Source organism: Cupressus sempervirens, chromosome 10, assembly GCF_028749045.1.
Source record: "Cupressus sempervirens isolate cs-2001-9-10 chromosome 10, ASM2874904v1, whole genome shotgun sequence".
Taxonomy (NCBI): domain Eukaryota; kingdom Viridiplantae; phylum Streptophyta; class Pinopsida; order Cupressales; family Cupressaceae; genus Cupressus; species Cupressus sempervirens.
Window position 1 is genome coordinate 175,840,907 of NC_143127.1, and position 24,700 is coordinate 175,865,606.

Sequence of the window (24,700 nt, forward strand, 5' to 3'; positions counted from 1 at the left end):
TAGAGCAGTGGTTACAGGACAAGAGTGAATGGCTTAGGCTTTGCAAGCACTCACCATCATGATTCAACGCATAAACTCACATGACAAACAAAATCAGGAGCAACGGGATAATAGGCATGTCGTGGGGTCACCTAGAGCTCATACGAGGCACTTTAGGATAGCAGACAAGCCTACTCATCCTACCTTCATGAGAGATGAGCCTAAGATAACACCTATAGAAGAAGGAAAGGAGATGTTCAAGATATCCTCATGGTTGTGAATGAAAAATGGGATCTATTAGCTCCATAGGTGTGAGGGAGGATGACATTTGAGTGGTTTGTTAACCAGAGGAGAGAGCATTGCAGGACAGCGAGATAGGAAAGGAGACCTCGTGGCGAGGATAATGAATTAAAGCATGCTACAAGGAAGCTTTCCTTGACTTTAATTGACCGTAGTGGCAAGATGACAACGCAAGCTTGGATTCACAAACTTGATACCTTCTTAGCACTGATACCTATGACAGAAGTGGAGGCAATAATATATGCCACACTATATTTAGAGGGAGTTGCACATGATTTTCAGTACAATGGGATGGTTACCCTTCAACATAACTAGGTGACTTCATATCAGGACGTTGTGGATAGGTTGGTAGAGAGGTTTGATAAGAAGGGTCCAAAAGTATACTTCAGGCAGTTGGTACAGTTGAGACAAATAGGTGGATTGGAGTATTTCATTAGTGACTTTCAGAGGCTATCTATTATGGTGCCAGATATCTTAGATAGGAGATTGGTTGTTTTGTTCATTGAGGGATTATCTGAACAACTGAAGGGTTGGGTAAAAACCTTTGATCCATTCAATTTGTAAGAAGCAGTTAAGAAGGCTAGAAGTATGGAACAAGCAGTTCTAGTAAATAAATTTCAGTCAAAGGGTGCATCATCTAGCAAAGACAACAAACCCTTCTTCAAGAAATCTAAGAGGAATGAAACAAAGGCTAAAAATAAAGATAAATCATTTGCTCCTTGGATAGAGAGACATTGAATGAATTATGGAAGAAAAAACTATGTTCTTTATTGTAAAGGACCCTATGACATGAACCATAATTGTGCTTTGAGGCCCAAGGGGAAAGCAAATAGGGTTATGTGGGCTTATTATGAGGATTTTGATTATGAAAATTCAGACCAACAATCTGAAAATGAGGAATCAGTTGAAGAAAAGGAAGGCACAGATGATGAAAAGTTGAACAAAATAACTACATGTGATGAGAAGACTAAGGGAAGACATTAGGAGGCCTATCTCACTAGTGTACAACAAGAAGGGTCATTTAGGATGAGAGGGGTATTGGTTGGTCAGTGAGTTATCTCTTTGCTTGATACAAGTGCAACTCACAATTTTATTGATTCCAAGTTAATTGAGAGGCGTGGGATACAGACAGAGCAGTTTGAGGGTTTGAGAGTGAGGGTAGCTGATGACTACATCCTCAAATATGACAAGAAGATTAGAGGTTTTCCCCTAAAGATCAACAACTTTGATTTCAAAGAAGATTTTTATGTTGTTAACATGGGCGATATAGATTTAGTCCTTGGCATGACTTGGCTACATGATATTGGAGAGTTCACTCTCAATTTGAGAGATATGGAGATGAAGTTTTAGTTAGATGGGAAGATGCATATACTTAAGGTCATTCGTGACAATGAGTTTAGGATGATGTCTTGCAGATGCATGGAGAGCTTGTTGAGACACAACCAAGCTGAGTGGGCAGCCTGTTGCACTTTAATGCCATCAGAGGGGCAACAAAAATCAAAATATCATCTAGACATGTAGGAACTAAGAATCAAGCATTACAAGGTTTTTAGTGACATGCCACCAGGCAGACCTCCAAATAGAGGTATTGAACATATTATTGAGTTAGAGGAGGGTGATAAATCCATCGTGATCACAACCTACAGGCATCCAAAGAGATTGAAGGATGAGAGTGAGAAAACCATCAAGGAACTACTCGCTATGGGGCACATTAGACTAAGTAAGTCTCCTTTCACTTCTTCTATGGTTTTGGTGAAGAAGAAGGATGGTACTCTTAGGATGTGCATAGATTATAGGGTCCTAAACAAGAAGACTATCAAAAATAGGTACCACATCCCACAGATTGATGAGTTATTAGATGAGCTACATCGAACATGTTCCAAAATTGATTTGAGATTAGGCTATCATCATATCCGAGTTAGAGAGAAGGACATAGAAAAGATAAAATTCAAGTATCATTGTGGCCATTTTGAGTTTGTTGTTATGTCATTTGGGCTATCTAATGTCCAGCTACTTTTTAGTTTGCGATGAACGGGGTCTTTTAGCCTCGATTGAGGAAATTTGTGTTAGTCTTCTTTGATGACATCTTGGTGTATAATTGGACATGGGATGAGCATGTGCAACACTTAGACACTATGTTGAGCATTATGAGCAAGGAGTCCTTGTATGAAAAGGAGTCCAAATGTGATTTGGGATTATTAAAGTTATTATATTTGGGTCACATTAGCAGTGCTTATGGAGTATGCATGGATCCTGAAAAGATTTGTGTTATTATTAAGTGGCCTACTCAATTGAACCTAACATAGTTGAGAGGTTTTTTGGGGTTGTGTGGGTTTTGTAGGAGGGTTTTTGGTAGATATTTTAAGCATGCAGCACCCTTAACAAATTTGATGAGAAAGGGAACTTTCTTATGGACTCTTGAGGTACAAAAGTGTTTTGATAAATTCAAGGAGTTGATGACTTCTTGTCTAGTGCTAGCATTACTAGATTTTAGCAAACCTTTTGAGTTGCATTGTGATGCATTTGGCGAAGGTGTTGGAGTGCTGCTTACGTAGGACAAGCACTTGATTGCTTATGAGAGTAGGAAGCTCGGGGGGGCCGAGAGGAGCATTAGGATTTATGATAAGGAAATGTTGGCCATAATGCATGCTTTGGCCAAATTTAGGCAGTATTTAATGGGTTGCAAATTTAGCATAAAAACATACCACAAAAGCCTAAAATATTTCCTGGTGCAACGAGATCTTAATGATAGGCAGCAAAAATGGATAACTAAGTTACACACATATGACTTTGATATTACCTATTTCAAGGGAACACATAATGTAGTAGCAGATGCCTTGTCACGAAGATCCACTTGAGCTTGATGACAAATATATCAAAGGATTGGAGACATTTGATCCTTGCAGAGTATGCAAAGGATACATGGGCATCGAGATGCATAGATGGATCAATCCTGAATAGTGATTTCACCTTTGTGAATGAGCTCATTATTTACAAATGGTGCATTTATTTGGTGTCAGGGTCAGATGTGAGAATGATGGTGTTGAGAGTTTATCATGACTCGCCTATGGCAAGACATCCAGGTTTTCGAAAAACCTATCAGAAAATTCATGGGTGTTTTTCTTGAAAAGGGCTCAAAGCTGAGGTGTTGCAATATGTTAGAGTACCCTACTTGCCAGCAGAATAAACAAGCATACTCTTACCTAGTTGGCTTAGTTCAGCCACTTTTGATTCCTAATAGGAAGTGGGAGTGTTTGTCCATGGACTTTATTACAAGACTACCAAGAGCCCCGGGAAAAGATTGTATATATGTTGTTGTTGACTGTCTTACAAAGTTTTCCCACTTCTTCTCAATCATTGCCACAGACAACTACTCAGGTGACAAATTTATTATTCAAAGAGGTATTCAGGTTGCATGGCTTACCTCGGAGCATTGTCAGCGACAGGGACAACAGGTTTATGAGTCACTTTTGGCAGGAGTTGTTCAGATTGTGTGGGATAGAGCTCACTCCAAATACTAGCTACCACCCACAAACAGATCGTCAGACAGAGATAGTGAACAAATGGGTGGAGGGATACCTTAGGAACTACATAGCAGGGCAACATAAGGCTTGGGTTAAGTGGATATATCTATGTGAGTATTGTTATAATTCCATTTGTCACATGTCTATCCAAATGTCACCATTCATGGCATTATATGAATATGAGGCACCTAGTTTCATGGATTTTTTGTTATCAGATATTAGAGTGCCCAATGTTGGAGACTTATTACAAGAGAGTTGGGACATTATAAAGGCTCTTAAGGAGAATATTACTAAGGCATAGAATTAGCAGAAGCAGTATGTTGATCAGAAGAGGATTGGGCAGACTTTTGAGGTAGACGATATAATATATTTGATGTTGCAGCCTTACCGTTAGTCCACTTTCAAAAAGAGTGGTACCAAGAAACTTAAGCCACATTATTAAGGGCATTTTAGGGTGATCAAGAGAGTTGGAGAGGTGGCTTACGAGTTGGATTTTTCGGCAGAGAGAAGAGTCCATAATATTTTTCATGTGTCACATCTCAAAAGGGCATTAGGACATCGTGTGGTACCTTCAACGATGTCGCCTCCCTTAGATGATGAAGGGAAGTCAATTTTAGTACCTGAGTCTATCTTGATGTATAGAGAGAGATAGCTTCGTAGGACGACCATCGGGGAATATTTAGTGAAGTGGAGAGATTCGCCAATGGAGGACACCACTTGGGAGAGTGAGGAGATTTTGCAACATCCTTAATTGAGATTGCTTGAGGACAAGCAATTTCAGTAGGGGCAAACTGTCATGTCCCCTTCCAGTTGACATCTCTCAATAATTGAGATTAGCCTATTATGTGACCCTCATAGGCTAATATGGTGGTTAGAGGGTTTTATTGGGGATTGACACTTTTTGACAGGGCATAATTTAATATTATGATATTATAATAAAGCGAAAATATAAGAATATATTTTATCCCACATTGGGAAGAAAGTTAGTGAGCTCCCACAAGGAAAGAATAAAGGGGGCATGTGAGGCTCTTTTCTTATGATCTAATTATTGTCATTTGCATTTGATGAGTTTTTTGGAGCCAAGGTTTTCAACATTTTCCACTGGAGAACGAAGTTCTTTTGTGTGTCTCCATTTGAGCTGGTGAAATACCCAGTGAATTTGGTATTGGGGGAACATCATACATGTGTTCTATTCAAGCATATTGGTGAAAGATCCTTCAAGGGATTGCATCTATTGGAGAAGATAAATCAATCTTTTCATGGTGCCAAATTTGTGGCCTAGGGCCAAATTGTGGAGTACGATTTAAGGAACAAGTTAGCTATGGCTAAAATGATTTGTTGTGGTGTCATCGTTGTTACAGTGACTCGCTACAGTAAAATCCAAATTTCTTGAGCGGTTTCCAAGTTCCTATTTGTTTACATTTTGCATTGCATTGAGGTTAGAATTGAATATCTTAGGGCATTTGTAAGGAATTAGAAATCAGTTGTGGAAGTTTTGTAACCTGAGTTATATCATAATCTTATATCAAAAAGTTGTCAAAAGGGATTAGAATATCATCGAACATCATAGAAGGCATTGCCCTAATGTCGTATTGTTACAGATGCATATTTTCTTATTTGTAATCAGTGTTATACAAAAACAATTACATATTCAATATTAGATGTTTTGGAGTTCCTTGCAAGCATGTCTATTAAAGTTTGGCATTTAGAAAGCAATCAGCATTTCGATCTGCAATATCTCTTGTGTGCAAAATGTTTGACAAAATTCTTAGGTTAAGAAATTTGAAAATTAAAATTAGAATTGCAAGGGATATTACAAACAATCATTTGAAATGTTAATAGAATCTTGTGATATCCTTGTGTTCACTGTGACCCATATGTAAAATGTGAGAAAATAACTCAAATATTCTACAAAAAAACCTTTTCCACAATCATTATAGATTATTAAACAAGCTTTGCAACTACAAAATTCAAAGAGCTTATTTGAATTAGCTACAACTAGATTTTATTTTTTTCGAAAAGACCATATCTCTAGCAAAAGCATTTTGAACTATGCAATGAGAGAGCCAAAAACCACAAAGGAATATGTGTTTTTTCATATATCAATTGTAGCATAAAGCTTTCAAAGTTTTACTTGTTGATCTCACTATTACAATCTAAATTAATACAACACTATAATCCTACTCATTTTTTATTTTTTATTATTTAAGAATAAATTATATACTATTTATATCACACATTATGCAAAATATTGATGACTCTTTAGATATACTACTAAATCATTTGCGTTTTTTATTTTTTTTATTCGAAAAAAAATAAAATTCCTTTTTAAATAATCACAAGAGAATAACAATTTCCTAAATATCATAATTGTTGTCCTAAATTTACTTTATTTTTTCATAAGAAATTTTTCTCTATGATAAATTTTGAGTCTCAAGTTGACAAATTGCAAGCAAATTGTATGTATGTTTTATAAATTTGATTAAGTTAAATTATTAAATTTTATTATGTTTAAAAATATTTTATATCAAATCTATTATTTTGCATTATCAATATTTCATTTTATCTTTTTAAAATTTAAATTTAATATTACATAATAGTTAATATTTTTTTTGTATTTGAAAGAGTTTTTTTTTTTAGAATTTATTGAAACTTTCTTTGTGGCATTCCTTACCCCTGAGTGTTACATAAACAAATATCATTGTTTGAAGAATAATACTTTAAAAGGAGATTCTTGTATATTGTGTTCAAACAACACAAAAAGAAAACCTTGCCAATTTTTTTAATATCATTTTAAGTACATATTTTGTTAGGAAAAATGTCAAATCAGTTACGATATTACACCAATAAAGATAATCTCCTAAGTTCTTAATAAATATATAATTTTAAAATCATTTTATGTAAAAATTATTGAATAATTTAATTATAGAATTATAATATTATATTATTAAATTAAGCTACGGGGTCTTGAATTATCCTCCCAACACAAGGACAATTTAATATATTACACTTTCAAATACGTCTTAACCATACTTTTTCGTTTTAAACAATAAAATCATTATATTATAAAAATGTAAAACACTTTCTGTAAGGAAAAAAATTAAAATTACATCACTAATCACTCGTATCAAAACAATTGTTTTAATAAAATATGAGAAAAAAAGTTTCGTTCTTCATTTTGAGTTCGTGGGGGGACGATTCCGCTATTCAACGGCTCTAATGGCTCTCGACGACCACAGTTCAAATCCCTGGCGCAATTCTAGCCAAATTTTACACGACTACAATTTTTTTTCCCCTGATTCGATCCTGCGACATGTCGACTCAGGCACTGGAAACTCAAGCGAGAAGAAAACCCTAGCTGCAGACGCAAACATGGAATTTGACAAAAAGCCTTGGAATTTGACCAGACCTGAACTCCTCGAAACCAGAGATGGAGAAGGGAACCCTAGCTGAGATTTTTAAATCTTACCCGGACATTCGGTCTCATGGCCGCCTTGAATGAAGGTCATCAAACCCGCGCAACCGAAGAAATTAAGCAAAAAATAGCGGTACATTGGCTTGCGATTGCAAGGTTTCAATCCATTTCAACCCTTGCGCAGGACCTTGCAGGCATTGCAGCTCATTTTCTGCAACAAAATGGCTAAACGGCAAGACGATCAGGAGGATCAAAATTGAGGAAGTCTTGGTGGAGAATACTAGAACTTGGAAGAACATTCCAGAGATTTTTTATTTTTGTGTCAAAGAAATCAATTTTAGCATTAGGAAAAATGATACTGGCCAATAAAAATTTAAAAATTACCCTACAGAAACAAATTTAAAAAATAAACCAATTTATACTCTAGAATGTCACATTCAGACATTGAAAAACTTAATAAGGGTGTAATGAAAATATTAGTTATATAGGCAGGACCTAGCAAGACTAGAGGTGCACTCACATCATTCTGTGAAATAATTCATTATTAATTCAGCAATAACTTGTATAACCTCGTCCTGTACCTACCAAAGAATCACATACGATTAAAGCCACCACATTCTACTATTTTAGAGAGACTTTGACATTTCACTTGGACAATTCATGGGTTAAACTCTCTATTTTGAACAAGTAATGGGCTAAAAATCTCTTATTTTACTTGCTCCCAAATCTGGTTTCTTTCCTAAAAGAATCATATACTTCTAATCTGCCAATTCTTTCCCAAAAGAATTTTGCTGATCTGTTTCGAAGCAACTCATTTCTACAATTCCACATAGGTATTTCATACCCCAAAGAATGTCTCATCTGGCAGTGACCTAAGAAACGGCTGCTAACATTACCTTAATCGGTAATTTAAGAAAAGAAAAAGTATCATGACTTCCTGCTGTTCTTCAAATTTGTGTGGCAACGCTGCTGGAAAAAGGGGATACAAACTGATGTCTTAAACAGTGGCATGCCCAGCTGCAGTGCAATTCACTAGTTTATTCAATTAAGTACTAGAAATTTACACATGGAACGAGATAGTTTCACCTCTATCGTGTTTCTTTGATGTAACCCCCGTTTGTAAGGTACACACAAAAATGAAGATAAGCAATGAAAATTCATGATAAAATGATCAATACAGAGCTGCAAAGTTGACAGCATCAGAAAATTTCTCATCTACAAATGACTCAACTTTGAATCTTGTGGTTTTGTCCTTGCCTGTCACTACAGATTCTGGAGATGTGTATTTGATTCCAATTACAGTTGATAAACCTGCCAATCCATCCAATCTTAGTTTCTTCTAAATGGTTATTTTGAAAATGATAAATCAAAAATTCTTGGATAAAAACAAATATTACGATATCAAAACATTGAAAAGGTCAATTGTATTCCCTTTTATCTTAATGCACCAATTAACCATAAAAGTGAACATTCTTAGATGCATCTACTTAAGATGACTATAGCAAAAATAAGATTAGTTGGACCTTCAGTGTAGGCCACTTGCCATTCAATTACAATATTAAGTTTTCAGTACATGGATAAGTCTACATGACAAGACTAGCTGCTAGTAGATCATGCATAAATTCCATTTCACTAGAAGATTACTATATGAAGACAAAAAGGCATGCAGAGATTGTAGGAAGTTGGGCTGGATGTTTCTCTCAAAAGATGCATTTGTTCAGAAAATCACTACCATCTCAATTGAGGATCTCACAGGAGGCTATTAGACCATGTCATGAATCTCGAGGGGATATACTGTACATGTTCCAACAACCTCCCCTCAGGGACTCCCCTCAGCATTACCTGAGGGGATTCAACCCAGTGACTAGGCTCTGATACCAACTGCAGAATACAATTCTACTACTAGAAGGTGGGATGCATTAGTAGTAAATACAAACTATTGCAAATAAAACTTTTTAATCTTTCAAACTGAAATCTAAAAGTAACTGAAATTGAAACAAAAAGTACTGCAACCACACAAGAAACAAAGCACAAGAGTTAATGTGAAAATCCAAGATGAAAAACCAACGGTGAGAAATGCTGCTAGAATCTACTAACCTAATGCAACCTCGCGAGTAAAAAAATTTGCACCGTCTTGAATTGTAAGCACCTAATTTGTGTACGATTTAAAGACACTTAAGTGCATTTCCTATAATAGGACCTCATATGGCATTTGACAGGCACTTAAATTCAAATATGGAATCTTTATCCTTTCAATCTTGTGAAATTTTAAGGTTATCACTTATTTCTAAATGTGCTCTTCTATTTTTCCTCAAATTAGATAATTAATTTCATTACTTGGACTCTATATCCTTATTTGTGGCCTTGTTCATGGCCTTCGTGACCTATCTCAACCTCAAAATGAGTTGTACTTCGAGATCCTGCACCTACCCTATTTTTTCAACACCTTGCCCAAATTCTGGCTCATTATCTAGGGTATAGAACACTATTGGAGCTGTCACAAAGAATTGCAGCCCAAATTTAACCCAGTGCCCTATGTTAGGGCATTACTAGGGAATTTTGTCTTGTGGTTGACCTTCCTGAATATTTTTAACCCAGAAATGTTGTTAGTTGTATATAAACACCCTATCTCTCCTCATTTTGCGATCAATGATCTATTATCAAGCACATTCATCATTGTCAAAATAATTCAGCAATCAAGCATTCAAGCTATTAAATACAAGGAAGCAAATCAATTTCAAGAGTCATTAAGTTATAATTCAAGCATTAAAAGCCTATCCTTTCCCTCAAGTATTCAAGGTTGTTTTCTTTCATAGAACTAGTTGCTTCCACCATTGGAGGCCAAGCAAAGAAGTTGTTCTTCAAGGAAGAAGATCCACATTCATCCACTTCCATTCAAGTGTTCTCTCTCATCCTCAATAACATTGTGGCAAGTTACAACATCCATTACATGAGGTTTTTGTCTTTCATGATTTTCTTTTGGTTTTTGGTATTTAGTCAAAGTGATTACATCAACATACTTGATCGTGTTCAAAGAAGCATTTACATTGCCAAGGCATGAAAGACTTCATTCTCTAGATCTAGTCTCTGCTACAACACAACACACTTTTGTATTTCTTTTCATTTAAAGGTTGTTTCCTAAATAAGAGTTTGACTTAAGCAACCTTCTACCGTGTTTTCTTGCATGCAAGAAAAGGTTACAAAGCTTTAGGGAGAATTTTAGAAAGATTAGAAATTGTTAGAGAAACCTTGAAAGTTTGAGGCTGAAACCCAGGATACAAAATGAGTTTGGCAATTTGTACGTGAGTAAAGAATGGGTTTGAAGATTTGTACCCTCCAAAACCAGTTCAGGTTTGGCAAGAGTCAGGTTAAAGTCTTCAAATCTCAAATCACCATTTATAGGTACTTTCGGGATTCCACTTGATTGATGTTCAGGTCTGAAATAGCATATCCCCTACTTTGATTCCAAATACACAGAAATCTTTTGTAAACAACATTTCTGTAATGTCCCCTTTTCTAGCAGGTTCCTATAGTTGGATTGGCCAGTTCATCATTGAGACCCTCGTGAGCTAATAGGGGGATTTGATGGTCTAAGTTGGGGTTACAGGCTTCCCAGCAGGCTATGGTGAGTTTTAGCTCAGTTTTGAGAAATCTAGTATTTATAGTAAGTCAACTAGTTGATTCCAATGAGCTCAGTTGAGTTAGAGGAGTTGAGCAATGCTCTTTGTTTTTATTTTGGGCTTCTAATTTGGTCTCCAAAAATCTTGGAGGGAGTGTCTATTTATAGTAAGTCACCCCGTCCAGTTCATTCATCATCTTTCTTCATCAAGATCACTCTCGTATTGTCAGATCTCAATTCTGATGCTTCTTTAGTCATTTTCACAAAACGGGTGAATTATTATTATTATTCATCTAAGTATGTTGAGGTTGCTATTTTTGTTGCTATTGTACTTTGGCTACCTTAGTGTCATAGCTCATTGGAATCGGGTTGGAAAGCTTTAAATCTTGGTCACAAGAAAAGGTGGCCTTGTGTGTGATAATGTTACAATATGGTAGAAAAGGTCGCTTTTGGGAGCCAAAAGAAATTTAAAAATTATATTATATGACACGTTATAAAATGATGTTTTGTTGAGGAAGTTTCTTAAGTCAAGTTGGATTGGGGAAACTCTGTGCGGATGGGGGTTATAAGCATGAGCTCATTTTGATGGAAAAGCATCTGATTATCTTATATGGTTTCTGCCTTTAGTAGGTTGGCATCGAGGTTGCAGAGAAGGAGGCTTGAGTTTTCCCCAGCAAGTGTCCATGATGTAGATGTACCATTATTTAGTATGGCACCTACTGGTCCTATTCATAGTTTTGATGATGGGCATTCCCCATAGAGACATGTAGATGTGTTAGGGCCCTTGGTAGACAACAACATTGAGCTTCATCAGGTTCAGGATTCCTAAGTTGTCACTATAGATAGTACATACTACAAAGGCTATTTGGGTAGTACTTACAACTGATTGTTTAGCTCTCTCGAGGAGGGGATTGTTATTGGACTTTTACATGTCAGTTGTCGTAGTGTTGGTGCAGAGCGAGAGGCAACACCTTTCTCTGGTGGGATAGATGAGAGCATGGAGCTATCCAACTATGATATTAATGATTTGGGTGATACAGTGAAGTTAGCAGGTGTTGGTTTATGCTCCAGCATTATTGATTCACAACCTGGCCTAGTCATGTGTGCAAAGTCATGGTGTTGACAGTTGAGGCTCTATTAGGAGATGTGGATGGAGATAGTATGGACGCATTTGATGACCCATTTGAGGATGCTATGAGTTGCACTGGGTATGGTATCCCTTGCCATAAATGAGGTGATGACTCTAAGGGGGTTTTGGATGGGTCCTAGGATTAGGATTTACAGGGACTTTCTGTTGAAAGGGGAGTGGAGCCATGCAAGGAGTACGATACAGGGCTTCCTCTTCTTTGAAGGAGGCGTCGATTGAGGTAATGAGTAGTTGAAGCCAAGTTGCAGATGTGTGCGAGTGTGATAGCACACATTTGGTGAGTGATCATGTGGTGAGCAGCCCTGATTCAATTTTCTAGCATAGTGCATTTAGCGAGACAGAGAGCTTGCATAGGAGTTAAGGGTTACAGAGGCATCATGTAGCCACTCAGTTGAAGGTGAGTGATGGTGACATCACTTCATCTTTTGAGCATTATGATGTGATTCGCTAGCTGTTATCTACATATGGTTGGAGTGCTCCTATGTCAGATGAGCACGGTGATAGTAGTCTTTCCCTAGCAAAGGTTCATGCGCTTTGAGATGTTGTCAAAATCTTGAGACATGATTATTCACAGTTAGTTGCTAACAAGGATTACCTTCTAGAATGGGGTAGCACCTGTTATGAGACATTGTTAGAGAAAGTGATGTGGAGGAGGTGGTTGAGCTCATCCATGAGCTTGAGGTGATTGTGGACTCACTACAATGCCTAGTTGGCATTCTAGGAATCACAGCCACGATTGGATGAGGTGACCGTGGAGTTGGAGACTGTTCAGTCCACACCAGCCTCAGATCCAATTCAACTGCATGTTGTGGTGGTTGGGGGTGAGTTTGCATCCACGATTAGGGGTGATGTGGCAGACACATCCGTCCAGGATATGGGTATAGTAGGTATAGAGGAGGTGAGAGCATTAAGGGAGACGAGCTCTCATGGTAATTTGCTTCCTTTTGTTGGAAGTGAATCTATATCTTTATATCATACAACAAATAGCATTAGATAGTTGGACGTGCCACATTTTCAAAGGGGGAGCATGTTGATGCTTCCACATACAATTTCTACTACACTAAGTCATTCATGGAGTATTTATTTGACAGTTCAAATCTACAAGAGGAACCATATACATTATCTCAAGGTACTCTCATTCAGGGCTCTTGTGCTATACGGTGATTGGTGAGGAAGATTGTAGAGACCTTGGCTACAATGCTTCTCAACAAGGATTTTGTGGTTGGATTTGCTAAGAGGGTTGCCCAAGATCCTACCCAACCAAGAGTTGTGCGAAGTCAAAGATTAGAGTTGTCTCCTAGTTCCCAAGTTGGTACTAATGAGCCAATTGACAAATATTGGGGCTTTCTACAAGCATTATATAGTGGGGTGTCACTCATTATTTTGCTTTCAATCCACAAGTAAAGGATTTGGTTTTACGTCAGTGTGGGTTGGCTCTAGTTTTATACATCCATTATGGGATGGGTTAGCACCATCTTTTGCAAATGGGACCGATAGTTGCAAGAAAGATCACTTGCAGCATAGACACACTCAAGACAACTTAGCAGAGGTTGATGTTAATGATAGTGTTTTAGGTACCTTTGGTCATTACCATCTTCACAGTGTAGTTGGGTGTGAGTGTTAGTTAGATGGGGACTTGGGTGTTGATAGAGTTGGTGTTTCAATTGGGATGAACTCCGATGGTTTGTTACCTCCAGCAGTGCCTACAATTAGTTTTCAAATGATTTGGTTATTGATATCCATTATTTGGGTGTTGGTGCTATATGAGCCAATTGTATGCGACAGTGATATTGCACAGTTTCACCATTTGGATCCAGGTGGACTATGGTGTACATTTTTGCTGTAGGATTGCTTGGGGACAAGCAATCGTAGGGGGGGAGGACTATAATATCTACTTTTTTAATAGGTTCATGTAGTTGACTTGGTTAGTTCATCATTGCGAACCTCGTGAGGTGATAGGGGGATTTGAGGATCTTAGTTGTGGGGTTATAGGCAGATGACATAGTATTGTTATTTTGTTGAGCATCGGTTCTTGATGTAGAGAGTTTCTCCTGTGTAAACAACACTTGTTGGTTCATGGCCCTCATGTTGTAGGGACATTCTTTAGTGGAATATTCCATGATCTGGCAAACGTCGCAAAAGGATTTCTTCAAACAAGAACCTTTTGCGTGTTCGTCTTCTTTGCAATTGGTAGACCACACTTTGCCCTCCTCAGTTTTGTTGGATCCTCCTTTTGTTCCCTTGAGCTCTTGCATCATCCTCTAGAGGTCTTTCTGTAAGGCACGTACTTTTTTACTTGATTCCTCATCACTACTTTTCTCTAAGGACTCATCATCCGATGACTTGTTTTTCTTGGGAGTCTAATTTTCACTCTCCAAATCCACTGCACAGTTGTATGCATTTTCGTACGATGTAGGAGGTACAATCTTCATTTTCTTCCGAAGGGAAGCTCTCAATCCCTTAACAAACCATCACTTCTTCAGTCCGTTAGCTAGCACACATTCCATCTTTCCTAGTAATTCCTTTAGCCGTCGCCCATAAGCTCTAACAGACTTGTTCTTTCCTTGTTTTGTACCATAGATTCCGGCAAGGATTTCATTATTGTCTCACAACAACTTGAATTCTATCTAAAATTCCTTCTTCAACTTTGCCTATGTCATAAATTTGGCTTTCACACTAGGCTACTAGTCCTTGGCTCCCTCCCTTAGTGTAGCGGGAAATCGGTTGACCAACTCATCCTAATCAGTTACTCCATTAGTTGTCCAAATACTTTTGCAAGATCAACAATGATAGACAGGATCCTCCTTCACCTGGCCCATGAACTTGGGCAATTTCTACTTGTTTGAGGCCATAACTATCCATTGTATTACCCATTGTACTAGTTGTGCCCCCTGTGGTGGTGGTAAGGTCTATGTTTGGGAACATGCTTTGCCTGTATTGGTATGAGGAGTGGTAGGATTGGATATAAAGTTTCAACTACCAGGTTGTATTCCCTCATTCGACATGCAAGGATCAAACAGAGTATCTTGGCTACCCCGCGCTCGTGTCGCTTCGTCACCTCCAACTACACTGGTTCCCTCTTCACTCCTACTTTGGGTTTTCTCCGCATGTGGTGTGTGAGATAGGTTTATAAACTGTTCTCGTGTTTCCCCAATCAAATTTAGCTTTTGTCGTGTTTCCTCAAGTAATTTTTTGCTACTTAACTATCAATGTTCTAGCAAACAATAGCATTCCCCTTCAATTGTTGCACCTCTAGTAACACCCTTGTGATCACCTACTGTAACACCTCTATGGTCCCCTTAAGGAAACCATTCGGTCGGTTACCTAGTCGAGTTGCCTTAACCTCCCTTAGTGTTCTATTTGTTGTGCAAGGATTAGAGCTTCATGTGTGGCTTGCAAGGCATCCAATTTTTCCTTCTTATTCCTATATTTATTTAATAAATTGGGCATCAATTCTCTAACAAAACATCATGTTTAAACAAAACACTTTTTATTAATTCATATTTCCGTACATGGGTCAATTGTGTGACCTAGTCATACAAGTTTATAGTGTCCTTTTTATTCTCCCTTCTCAAGGGTTTAAAGTTCATGGATTGGTCCTTCGCAGGGTTAAATCGCATTTTTCTTCCTCCCGATAGTTATTTTCGGCAAAATTTCACAGCATCTGTTGTCAACGTTGTTCACGTTCAATTTCCTCCTTTCGGTTCCTCTGAGCGAGGGATGCTTGTGCTAACAAATGAGGTAGGTGGTGCAATGGCCTATTTGCAACAGAGCTTACGTTCAATGCGTCCAACACAATATCCTCGGCAACGTCTTCTCGTGAATCCTCCCTTCGTACAAAAGTCTCAATGGCTTCCCAAAACATAATGTGGAAATTGGTGGTCAAGGCATGTTCCCCTTCGAAAAGCTCTGTAACTTCGTCATCATTGGTTATGATATTCTCGTTAATAGGTGGTCCCATTTATCCATTATATTCCATTACCTTTGTGACTTCCAAGATTCTATTGGCAACGATGCCAAATGTTTACCCTAGTGGGGTAACATGAACTTATAGCATATAGACAAAAAGGCAAGGTATTTAACACAGAATATAGAGAGAACTCAATAGTATTTCATTTATTCATTGATCACCATATACAATAGTATCTTCACATTCCCATATCTCGTTCTATGAAGAAAGTCCATACATATAATGATTGAGGGGATGCGCGGCAAACCATCGGACCCATGTAACTCCCTCAGTTATGCAAACTGTTTAACTACCCATGTTTCCCAACAAGAAGGATTTTTAAAGATCAAAAACAAAAACTTCTCAAACGAATTCCAAGAAGGCTGCAAAATTTTACTAAAAAATTTGCCAACTCTATAAAGCTCCATCAACTTGCTCTAATGTCATTTAATCGTAATTGTATATCAATAATAAAAATGGAGTTTACAATATATACGCATTCACATTACAATGTTTCTAAAAGAAACAAATGTAAACAGAAGTTGAAAATAGAAACTATCTATACAAACTAAGACAATCATTAAAGGAACATTACAATAGTTAAATAGCAATTGAGTGCTAAGCTTGTTGCCTAAATCATTGAATGATCTTGCCAATGTCTTCATATCTTCTGTTGCCATAATTAATCAAGCTTTACGACATTTACCCAAAGCTAGCAGGTTTACTAGCTCTGAAACCACTTGTAATGTGCCAATGAGAGATCTCTGATTTTTACAAATCATTGAGACAATTATGCTTATTATGAAAGTATTTCTATATTACCTTATATCAGGAGTACTTCAGATTATGTAAGCAAAAATGGATGTGAAGTATTATAATGGACAGTAATTTCTGCTACCAATAACTATTGCTCTAAGTGAATAATAGATTCCAAATGAAAAAATGGTCTGTGATATTGTCTCCTGGATATACAAGGCATTTGAGGAGACATTATGCCTTGGTCTCTGATCACTATCTCTGAATAATGAATTATGATTATGCAATTAGATTACTGCTAATCAGGTAGTGCAGCCTTTGATTTCTAATCCTGATTGCTATTCCTAACAAATCTTTGTAATCTTGCAATGTCTTAATGCTATCCCTGCTCAGTTTCTCTATACTCATGTGCTTGGCCTTGCTACAAGTGATTGAATACCACCTTCAGTCAGCTGCTAACTGCTCTTTTTAGAGTGCTCCAAACCTGGAATCGAATATAAAAATAAAATTACCAGCCTTTGGATGAGTGAAAGAACCTCTATTAATATGTAATGAGGCATGATGTGAGAAGTTGCATTCTAACAATCACGATCTTTGCAGTCAAGCTTAATTAGTAAAGTACCAAATCGCACCTCTTCCTTGTGATTAACAATGATACTAGCTAAGTAACTTCAGACTGGGTCAATTCCTTCCTTGGGCAGTGATAATGTATTAATTGTTTTCTGTCTTTGATCAATCTGAATCTCTCTCAATAGACGGCGATTACTCAATTACTAGGCAGTTATAATCTTGTTAATTTGTTTTTTTCTTCCTTCTTGTTCAGCAATAACTGCTATATGAAGTGTCCTTGGGTTCCATGCCAGGGGACAATGATATGTTCCTCTCCTGACTTGCTTTAGAGATTGCACAAGGGTATTAAACGCTGTGCACTCACAAACAAATGTGAAAACATGTGGAGAAACATACTGTGGTGTTGACAAAACCCTCCATCAAATATCATTTAAGTCTGGACTGATGGTCGCCTTTATTCTTCATTTTCATTTTATTACATGCCAGGTTTCCACCAGATCAGATTATCACCTAAATCAATCATCATCTTGTGAGCAGAATTGATAGGTCACCTTGTTGAGTGCTGGTCTTCTGATCACTATATCTATAGAGCTTTGAAGAAGACAGCAGAGACACTCACAGAGAACAGACAACCTACATCAATACACAAACAGGTAAAGTTGACAACCTGCCATATCCAGGAACCTGTAGCAACCTACACAGAGAGTTGTTTGGGTTTATCAAACCAGACATGGAGTCTACAGCCATTCACACGGGATTATTGGAGAATACCCAAAAATCTAGGCATACTGTAATAACCTGGAAACCATAACCACCACTATGACAGTGATCAAGTCACATACATGTGGTCACATACAATACAGTGACTATAGAGTGTGGCCCAAAATAGTGACTATAGAGTGTGGCCCAAAATGTTTATTCAAATAACACAACTAGATATCTATCTACAACCATTTTCAGTGATTAGATAGAAAGCTTTTCAAATTAATCACCCTATTAAATAAAAATTTAAAATACAAGTTCTTTCTAAATATGTTCAGCATTCTTTCTATTATTTTGGTTTTAATAAACAAATTATCTGCAATATAAGCTTATGCATAATCGGATGACTGCTCAACAAGGAAAAACTTCAAATTCACTGACCCAGAATACTTACAATTGAGCACACGACCATATAAGAATCTCTCTCCTCTCCAAAACTCCAAAGGTCTTGACCTTATCCTCGAACTACGTCGTACACCGCTTTTCCATGATGTACCAGCTTCTATAAGAGGATAGAATTCAGATAAGCCATCTTTTGAAATTTGAAAATCTCCAAATAATATGCAGGGCCAACATAAAAATGAAACAATGCAACGTCTTTACATATGTTCAAAAGATAAATCAACAACAGCACTGTAAAATTTCAAAAACCATTCAAACAATGGATGAAGAATTACCTTGCAAGCACTGCCAGTCTTTGCAATTCAACAGTTCCTTTTTTGGCACTTTTGGGACTATGCACATTGAGGTTTCATTCTTCTGAAGGGTCTGATTGGGTGCAGTTAAAATCACCTTTTTCCTTCTTTTTGATATTTTCTGCAATAATGAAAACTACCTAAGGAAAAGAAAAGGCAACAAAAAGTATTTTGAGAAAGCAAAACACACTCAAAATCTCAAACCATTAGCTTTTTAACAATCAATATTTGGATGAACAATAGCACGAGGTATTAAAGAGTGACACAATGTTCAATTCTATTTTTTTACATCAGAAAATTCTCTAGCTTCTCAGTAAACATGTAATCATAAAAATCTTCAATAAAAATGCGCTTATTTTGTACCTCTGATGAGCACTATCAGCAACATGAGATTTTCAACCTTATAAACTTTAAAATGGCCTCTTTTGTACCAAATGCTTGATGTTTGGCAGACACAATTTTCTCAACTCAGTCAACTAAATCAATTTTTCTAGCTTCTCAGAATACATGCAATTATAAAACTATTCAGTCAAAATGCATTTTACTTGAGTCTTTGAAGAAAACTATCAGTAAAATGATCTTGTAAACCTTATGCATTCCTAGATGGCCTCTTAGTGTCCTAGCCGATGTTTAGAAAGATAATTTTCACAACTTTCAGTCCCTATTAAACTTTAGAAGCAGAGTTTGCATCGTTACAAGCACATCAAATAACTTCCTAGTGGAAAACAAATAACTACAATAATATCAAAAGTATATTGCTCCACAAAGCTTAATTTTTTAGCACACAGAGTATGATAATTAGTGATGCACGCAGTGTACAAGACACAGCAATAGTGACAGTAAACATTTTCCCAAAAATTGGAGATGGCAGAAAGATGACAGCACAGAAACAGATTTTAATATTATTATCGAAAATAGTAAATGAAGAGGCAATTTATTATTCAAATAAGCAATCTGACAATCAATTGATCCAAAATGTTTAACATGCACACCCACATCAAGTTTTCTATAGAAAGTTAAAAGCACAATAAACCTGTAGCTAATTGAACTCGTTGTCCAATGCAAATATCATAGAATACTCCTCATTTCTAGAACTGTTAGACTCATCTTACCTCCTAAAATTGGACACCAACCAATCCATAATGCATAGAATGATCTTCCTGACCTGCATTAGCTTGTTTGGGTCTACATCCCACCAAGTCGCTGGACTCCCCTTGGCACTCATCTTGTGATCCATGACATGCAATCGACAGTTCAGCCAAAAGCATCTCCATTCTCCTATTCCTCTTGAAAGAGTAGATAAAGCTGTATGTGAAAAGTTTACTGGCCATCCTCTATTAATCAAAAACATGGAAGGTTTATTGGTCATATTTTGAAGACATGTTGAAGTACACTGATGAACTAACTTATGCATCTCAACTACCAATAAAGCAAAATAAGTTTCTTTCAAAGTAACTTATAATATCCAGACAAACAGAAAACCAAATTTTCAATCACAATTCCATCCCCAATACAGTAAACTATCCACAAACAGTGGCGTTACCAAATGTGTTAAAAATAATGATGAAAGGGAATATGATGTATCCACTAACAGATCTACAGAAGTGAATACTAACAGAATAACCAAGAGGAACAAGAATGAAGGATTTGATAAGTAGGAGATGTTCTCCACAGCAAATCAAATTCAAACTGTGATACTGTTGTCAAGATTCAACTGTGTAATTTTTTGAATCAAACTCATTGACATAGATTTCATAAGTAATGGTTCACAAGAACCTATCTCTCATGAGAATGAATGGAATATTTAGCACTCATTGCATCTAGATGACACTCATAGAGGTGAAGGACTGGGACTTCCAAGAGGTCACCCATCCAGGTACTACTCCAGCTCAAGCTAGATGGCACTCATTGCATCTAGATGACACTCATAGAGGTAAAGAACTGAGACTTCCAAGAGGTCACCCATCTAGGTACTACTCCAGCTCAAGCTAGATGGAATGCGTTCTAAACGTTCCATTCACTCTCGTGAGAGATGGGTTCTTGTAAACTACTACTCATGAAACACGGGTCAATGAGTTTGGCTCAAAAAACTTCACAATTGAATCCTAATAGCAATATCACTATGCAAGGATTTGTCAGGACATGAATGGTGATGTTAAGTTTTGTTATGCCAGAACTCTTGGTCGTTAGGTCCTTAGCATAACATATGTTAGCAAAATGGATTTTATCCTGATTTGCCATTTAAGGCATGAAAAGTTATTTTTCTAAATATGTAACTTGATTTAAATTAAAATCTTAAAGCTTAGATTAAAACTATTATTTAAAATCAAAGATAGATAATTGTGATATTGCTATCAGGGTTTCACTATGTAAATTTTCACACAAATCTATCTCTTATGACAATAAATGGACCACTTGGCACTCATTGGATCTAGGTCATGCTCACAGAGGTGAAGCATTGCGACATCCTGTGAGGTCACCCATCCCAGTACTACTCCAGCTTGAGCACGCTTAACTATGGAGTTTCTTCCGTGGTTAAACCCACTTTGCTTGCAACCCCATTTGCAAAACCTTTACCAAGATGTTGTGCTTTATGAACCATTCATTAGAAAGCCCCTTAAGCTCATCAATTGATAAGTAGGAGATTTTTCCACAGCAAGTCAAATTGTGATATTGCTATCAAGATTTAACTATGTAGTTTTTGTGTCAAACTCATTGACTCATGTTTCATGAGTAGTGATTCACACAAATCTATCTCTCATGACAATAAATGGAACACTTAGAACTCATTGGATCTAGGTGATGCTCACAAGGGTGAAGCACCAAGACTTCTCGGAAGGTCACGCATCCCATTACTACTCCAGCTCGAGCGCGCTTAACTACGGAGTTTCGTCCATGGTTGAACCCACTCCGATTACAACCCCATTTACATAACCTTCACCAAGATGTTGTGATTTATGAACCATTAATTAGAAAGCCCCTTTAGCTCATCAATTGATAAGTAAGAGATATTTTTCCACAGCAAGTCAAATTGTGATATTGCTATCAAGATTTAACTATGTAGTTTTTGAGTCAAACTCATTGTAATGAACCCGATTTGGGGGTCCATCATTTATTTTCGACTTAATCTCTTATTTGTATCCTTTGTATTATATTTTCTCCGATGATTCCCCAATAATGAGTTTAAATTCCCATATATATAATGGAATGGGCAAATTACTAGAAATGCGTCTTTTCGAACTTGTACCTTTCTTTAAGCAATGGGCACCTCTCCTTGACAATTGTTTTATCTAATAGCTATCAGTATAATGATTTCTTTGCATTAATATTAATTGATTATTTATTAACTAATTATCATATCAATCAGTCATAGTATTTTAATTGACTGTTACTTACTTAATATTGTATTCTTTTCATTATATTTATATTATATCATTTATCATATTGTATTCATTATATTAATTACATATATGGTGATATTGATCTATATATGTGTGCTACAAATTTTCTTATAATAGACAATAATAAATTATATTATAATTTATTTTATTATTCATTTAATTACTAAATCTTATAAATATGGGGACATGATATTATCTTATCTATATATTAATTGATTATATCAACTATATTATTAGATCATAATATAGTACGTTGCTATATTAAATTAATTAATCAATTCATTACCTTTAGTTATCAATGTGATGATATATTATCAGCTATAGATTTATGATGTAATTATAACATATAACATATTATATATTATATTAATAATATCATTATTCATAATACTATTACATAGTATATTTCTTTGTATATTATTTATAATAATATGTAATTCTCAATTATATTATAATATTATCCCATGTAGGTATGTTATAAAATTATTATTAGTGTCTGATATCATTTATAATCAAAATTATTTATTTGTTATTTAATATAATATTTTACATTACGATTATGCTATAATCTTATATATTGTGTTATATTGTCAAATATATCACTATTATAATGGATTATAATATTATTATTCTTAATTATTATCATTGTATAATGTTATTCGAATATTCATATATCCTTAAATTTGGGCTCATGACACTCATTGACTCGTGTTTCATAAGTAGTGATTCACACAAATCCATCTCTCGTGACAATAAGTGGAAGACTCCGCACTCATTGGATCTAGGTGATGCTCACAAAGGTGAAGCACTAGGACTTCCCAAGAGGTCACCCATCCAAATACTACTCCAGCTCAAATGCGCTTGACTCAAAAACTACACAGTTAAATCTTGATACAAATATCACAATTTGACTTGGTGTCAAAAAACATCCCCTACTTATCAATTAATGAGCTTACGGGGGGCTTTGTAATGAATGGTTCATCAAGCACAACATCTTGGTGAAGGTTTTGCAAATGGGGTTGCAAGCAGAGTGGGTTTAACCATGGAAGAAACTGTGTAGTTAAGCACGCTCAAGCTGGAGTGGTACTAGGATGGGTGACTACAGGGAAGTCTCGGTGCTTCACCTCTGTGAGCATCACCTAGATCCAATCAGTGCTGAGTGTTCCATTTGTTGTCATGAAGGATGGATTTGTGTGAATCGATACTCATGAAACATGAGTCAATCAATTTGACTCAAAAACTACACAGTTAAATCCTGATAGCAATTTCACAATTTGACTTGTTGTGGAAAAATCTCCTACTTATCAATTGATGAGCTTAAGGGGTTTCTAATGAATGGTTCATAAAGCACAACATCTTGGTGAAGGTTTTGCAAATGAGGTTGCAAGTAGAGTGGGTTTGACCATGGAAGAAACTTCGTAGTTAAACACACTCAAGCTCGAGTAGTACTAGGATGGGTGACCTCACAGGATGTCCCAGTGCTTCACCTTTGTGAGCATGACCTAGCTCCAATGAGTGTTGAGTGGTCCATTTATTGTCATGAGAGATAAATTTGTGTGAATCACTACTCATGAAACATGAGTTAATGAGTTTGACTCAAAAACTACACAATTAAATCCTAATAGCAATATCACAATTTGACTTGTGGAAAAAATATATCCTACTTATCAAAGATAGATAAATTACTAGAAATCCATCCAATTGCATTTTTCAAAAAGAGTTGCCATGAAGTTTGTATTAAAATAATATTTTATTATTTATTTAATGCTCAATAATGTGCTTTATTGTAATTTTAGGTGATAAGATCATCTCTGATCTTATCTACAGTTTCTTTTTACAAACTTGCCTATTTTATAAATATTGTAACTTATTAAGTGTATTTGCTCATTGTTAATACATCAAATAATTTACCAATTACTTGTGTAATATGATATCAACAGCATAGCATTTTTTGAAAAAACAATCAAATAAAAAATTTAAGAATTTTTAATGGTTTTTTTGAAAAGAAAATCAGATTTTTGAAATTGGCTTGTGAGAAGGGTTGTCTTCTGAGAATTTCCTGGCCAAATGATTTTTGCAAACTGCATCTCTACGTTAACACCATATTTTTTTGCCATTTTTTGTTTTCCCTGTCATTTTTTGGGACTATCTGCCACGATTTAGAGAGATTTGATCAATGATGATTGTGCGTCATCCTCACAGATCAACTCTTGGGTCTTTTGCACTTCATGGAGCCAAAAAAAACTGGTTTCTGATAGTTTTTTTGCTCGCATTCAATAGTTTTTTTCTGAGCCCATTTTTCTACAAATCATGGTTGCTTTTGAGGCATTTTGACCTATTCTCTAAAGCCATTTGTCGTTTTTGGTAGCATCTAGGGTTTCCTCACATCCTCTGCATATGATCTATAACCAAATCTACCATTTTTTCATAGTGAAATCTGCAATTTTTGGGGTTTTTCAAAAATGCCTCAAGTTTCCTTCAAAACTCTCAAGTTTTCTATCGTGATGAAAAACTACTTGCAAATTCTTGGTGGGTTTTTTGAGATCTCGTTTGGGTTGTTGAAATTTTTTGGGTACCACAATT

General features: G+C 36.2%; 1 protein-coding gene across 4 annotated transcripts in view; it reads right to left on the reverse strand.

Moving 5' to 3' along the window:
• Positions 1 to 7,742: 7,742 nt before the first annotated feature.
• The window catches only part of LOC149533207 (uncharacterized), an 82,247-nt gene continuing 65,289 nt past the window's right edge, over positions 7,743 to 24,700 (reverse strand). For 2 of the 4 annotated variants that reach the window (XR_016356793.1, XR_016356794.1), the window contains exons 8-11: positions 18,699 to 18,837; positions 18,416 to 18,523; positions 8,305 to 8,529; positions 7,743 to 8,187 (exon numbers count right to left, since the gene is read on the reverse strand). Coding sequence is in view for 2 of the 4 variants with exons in the window: in XM_089803730.1 (XP_089659856.1) it covers positions 8,390 to 8,529; positions 18,416 to 18,523; positions 18,699 to 18,837 (387 nt within the window). In the remaining 2 variants the exon portion in view is untranslated. Of the gene's footprint in view, positions 8,530 to 18,415; positions 18,524 to 18,698; positions 18,838 to 24,700 lie in introns of all 4 variants that reach the window. The other 2 variants (XM_089803730.1, XM_089803729.1) reach the window with 1 other exon arrangement.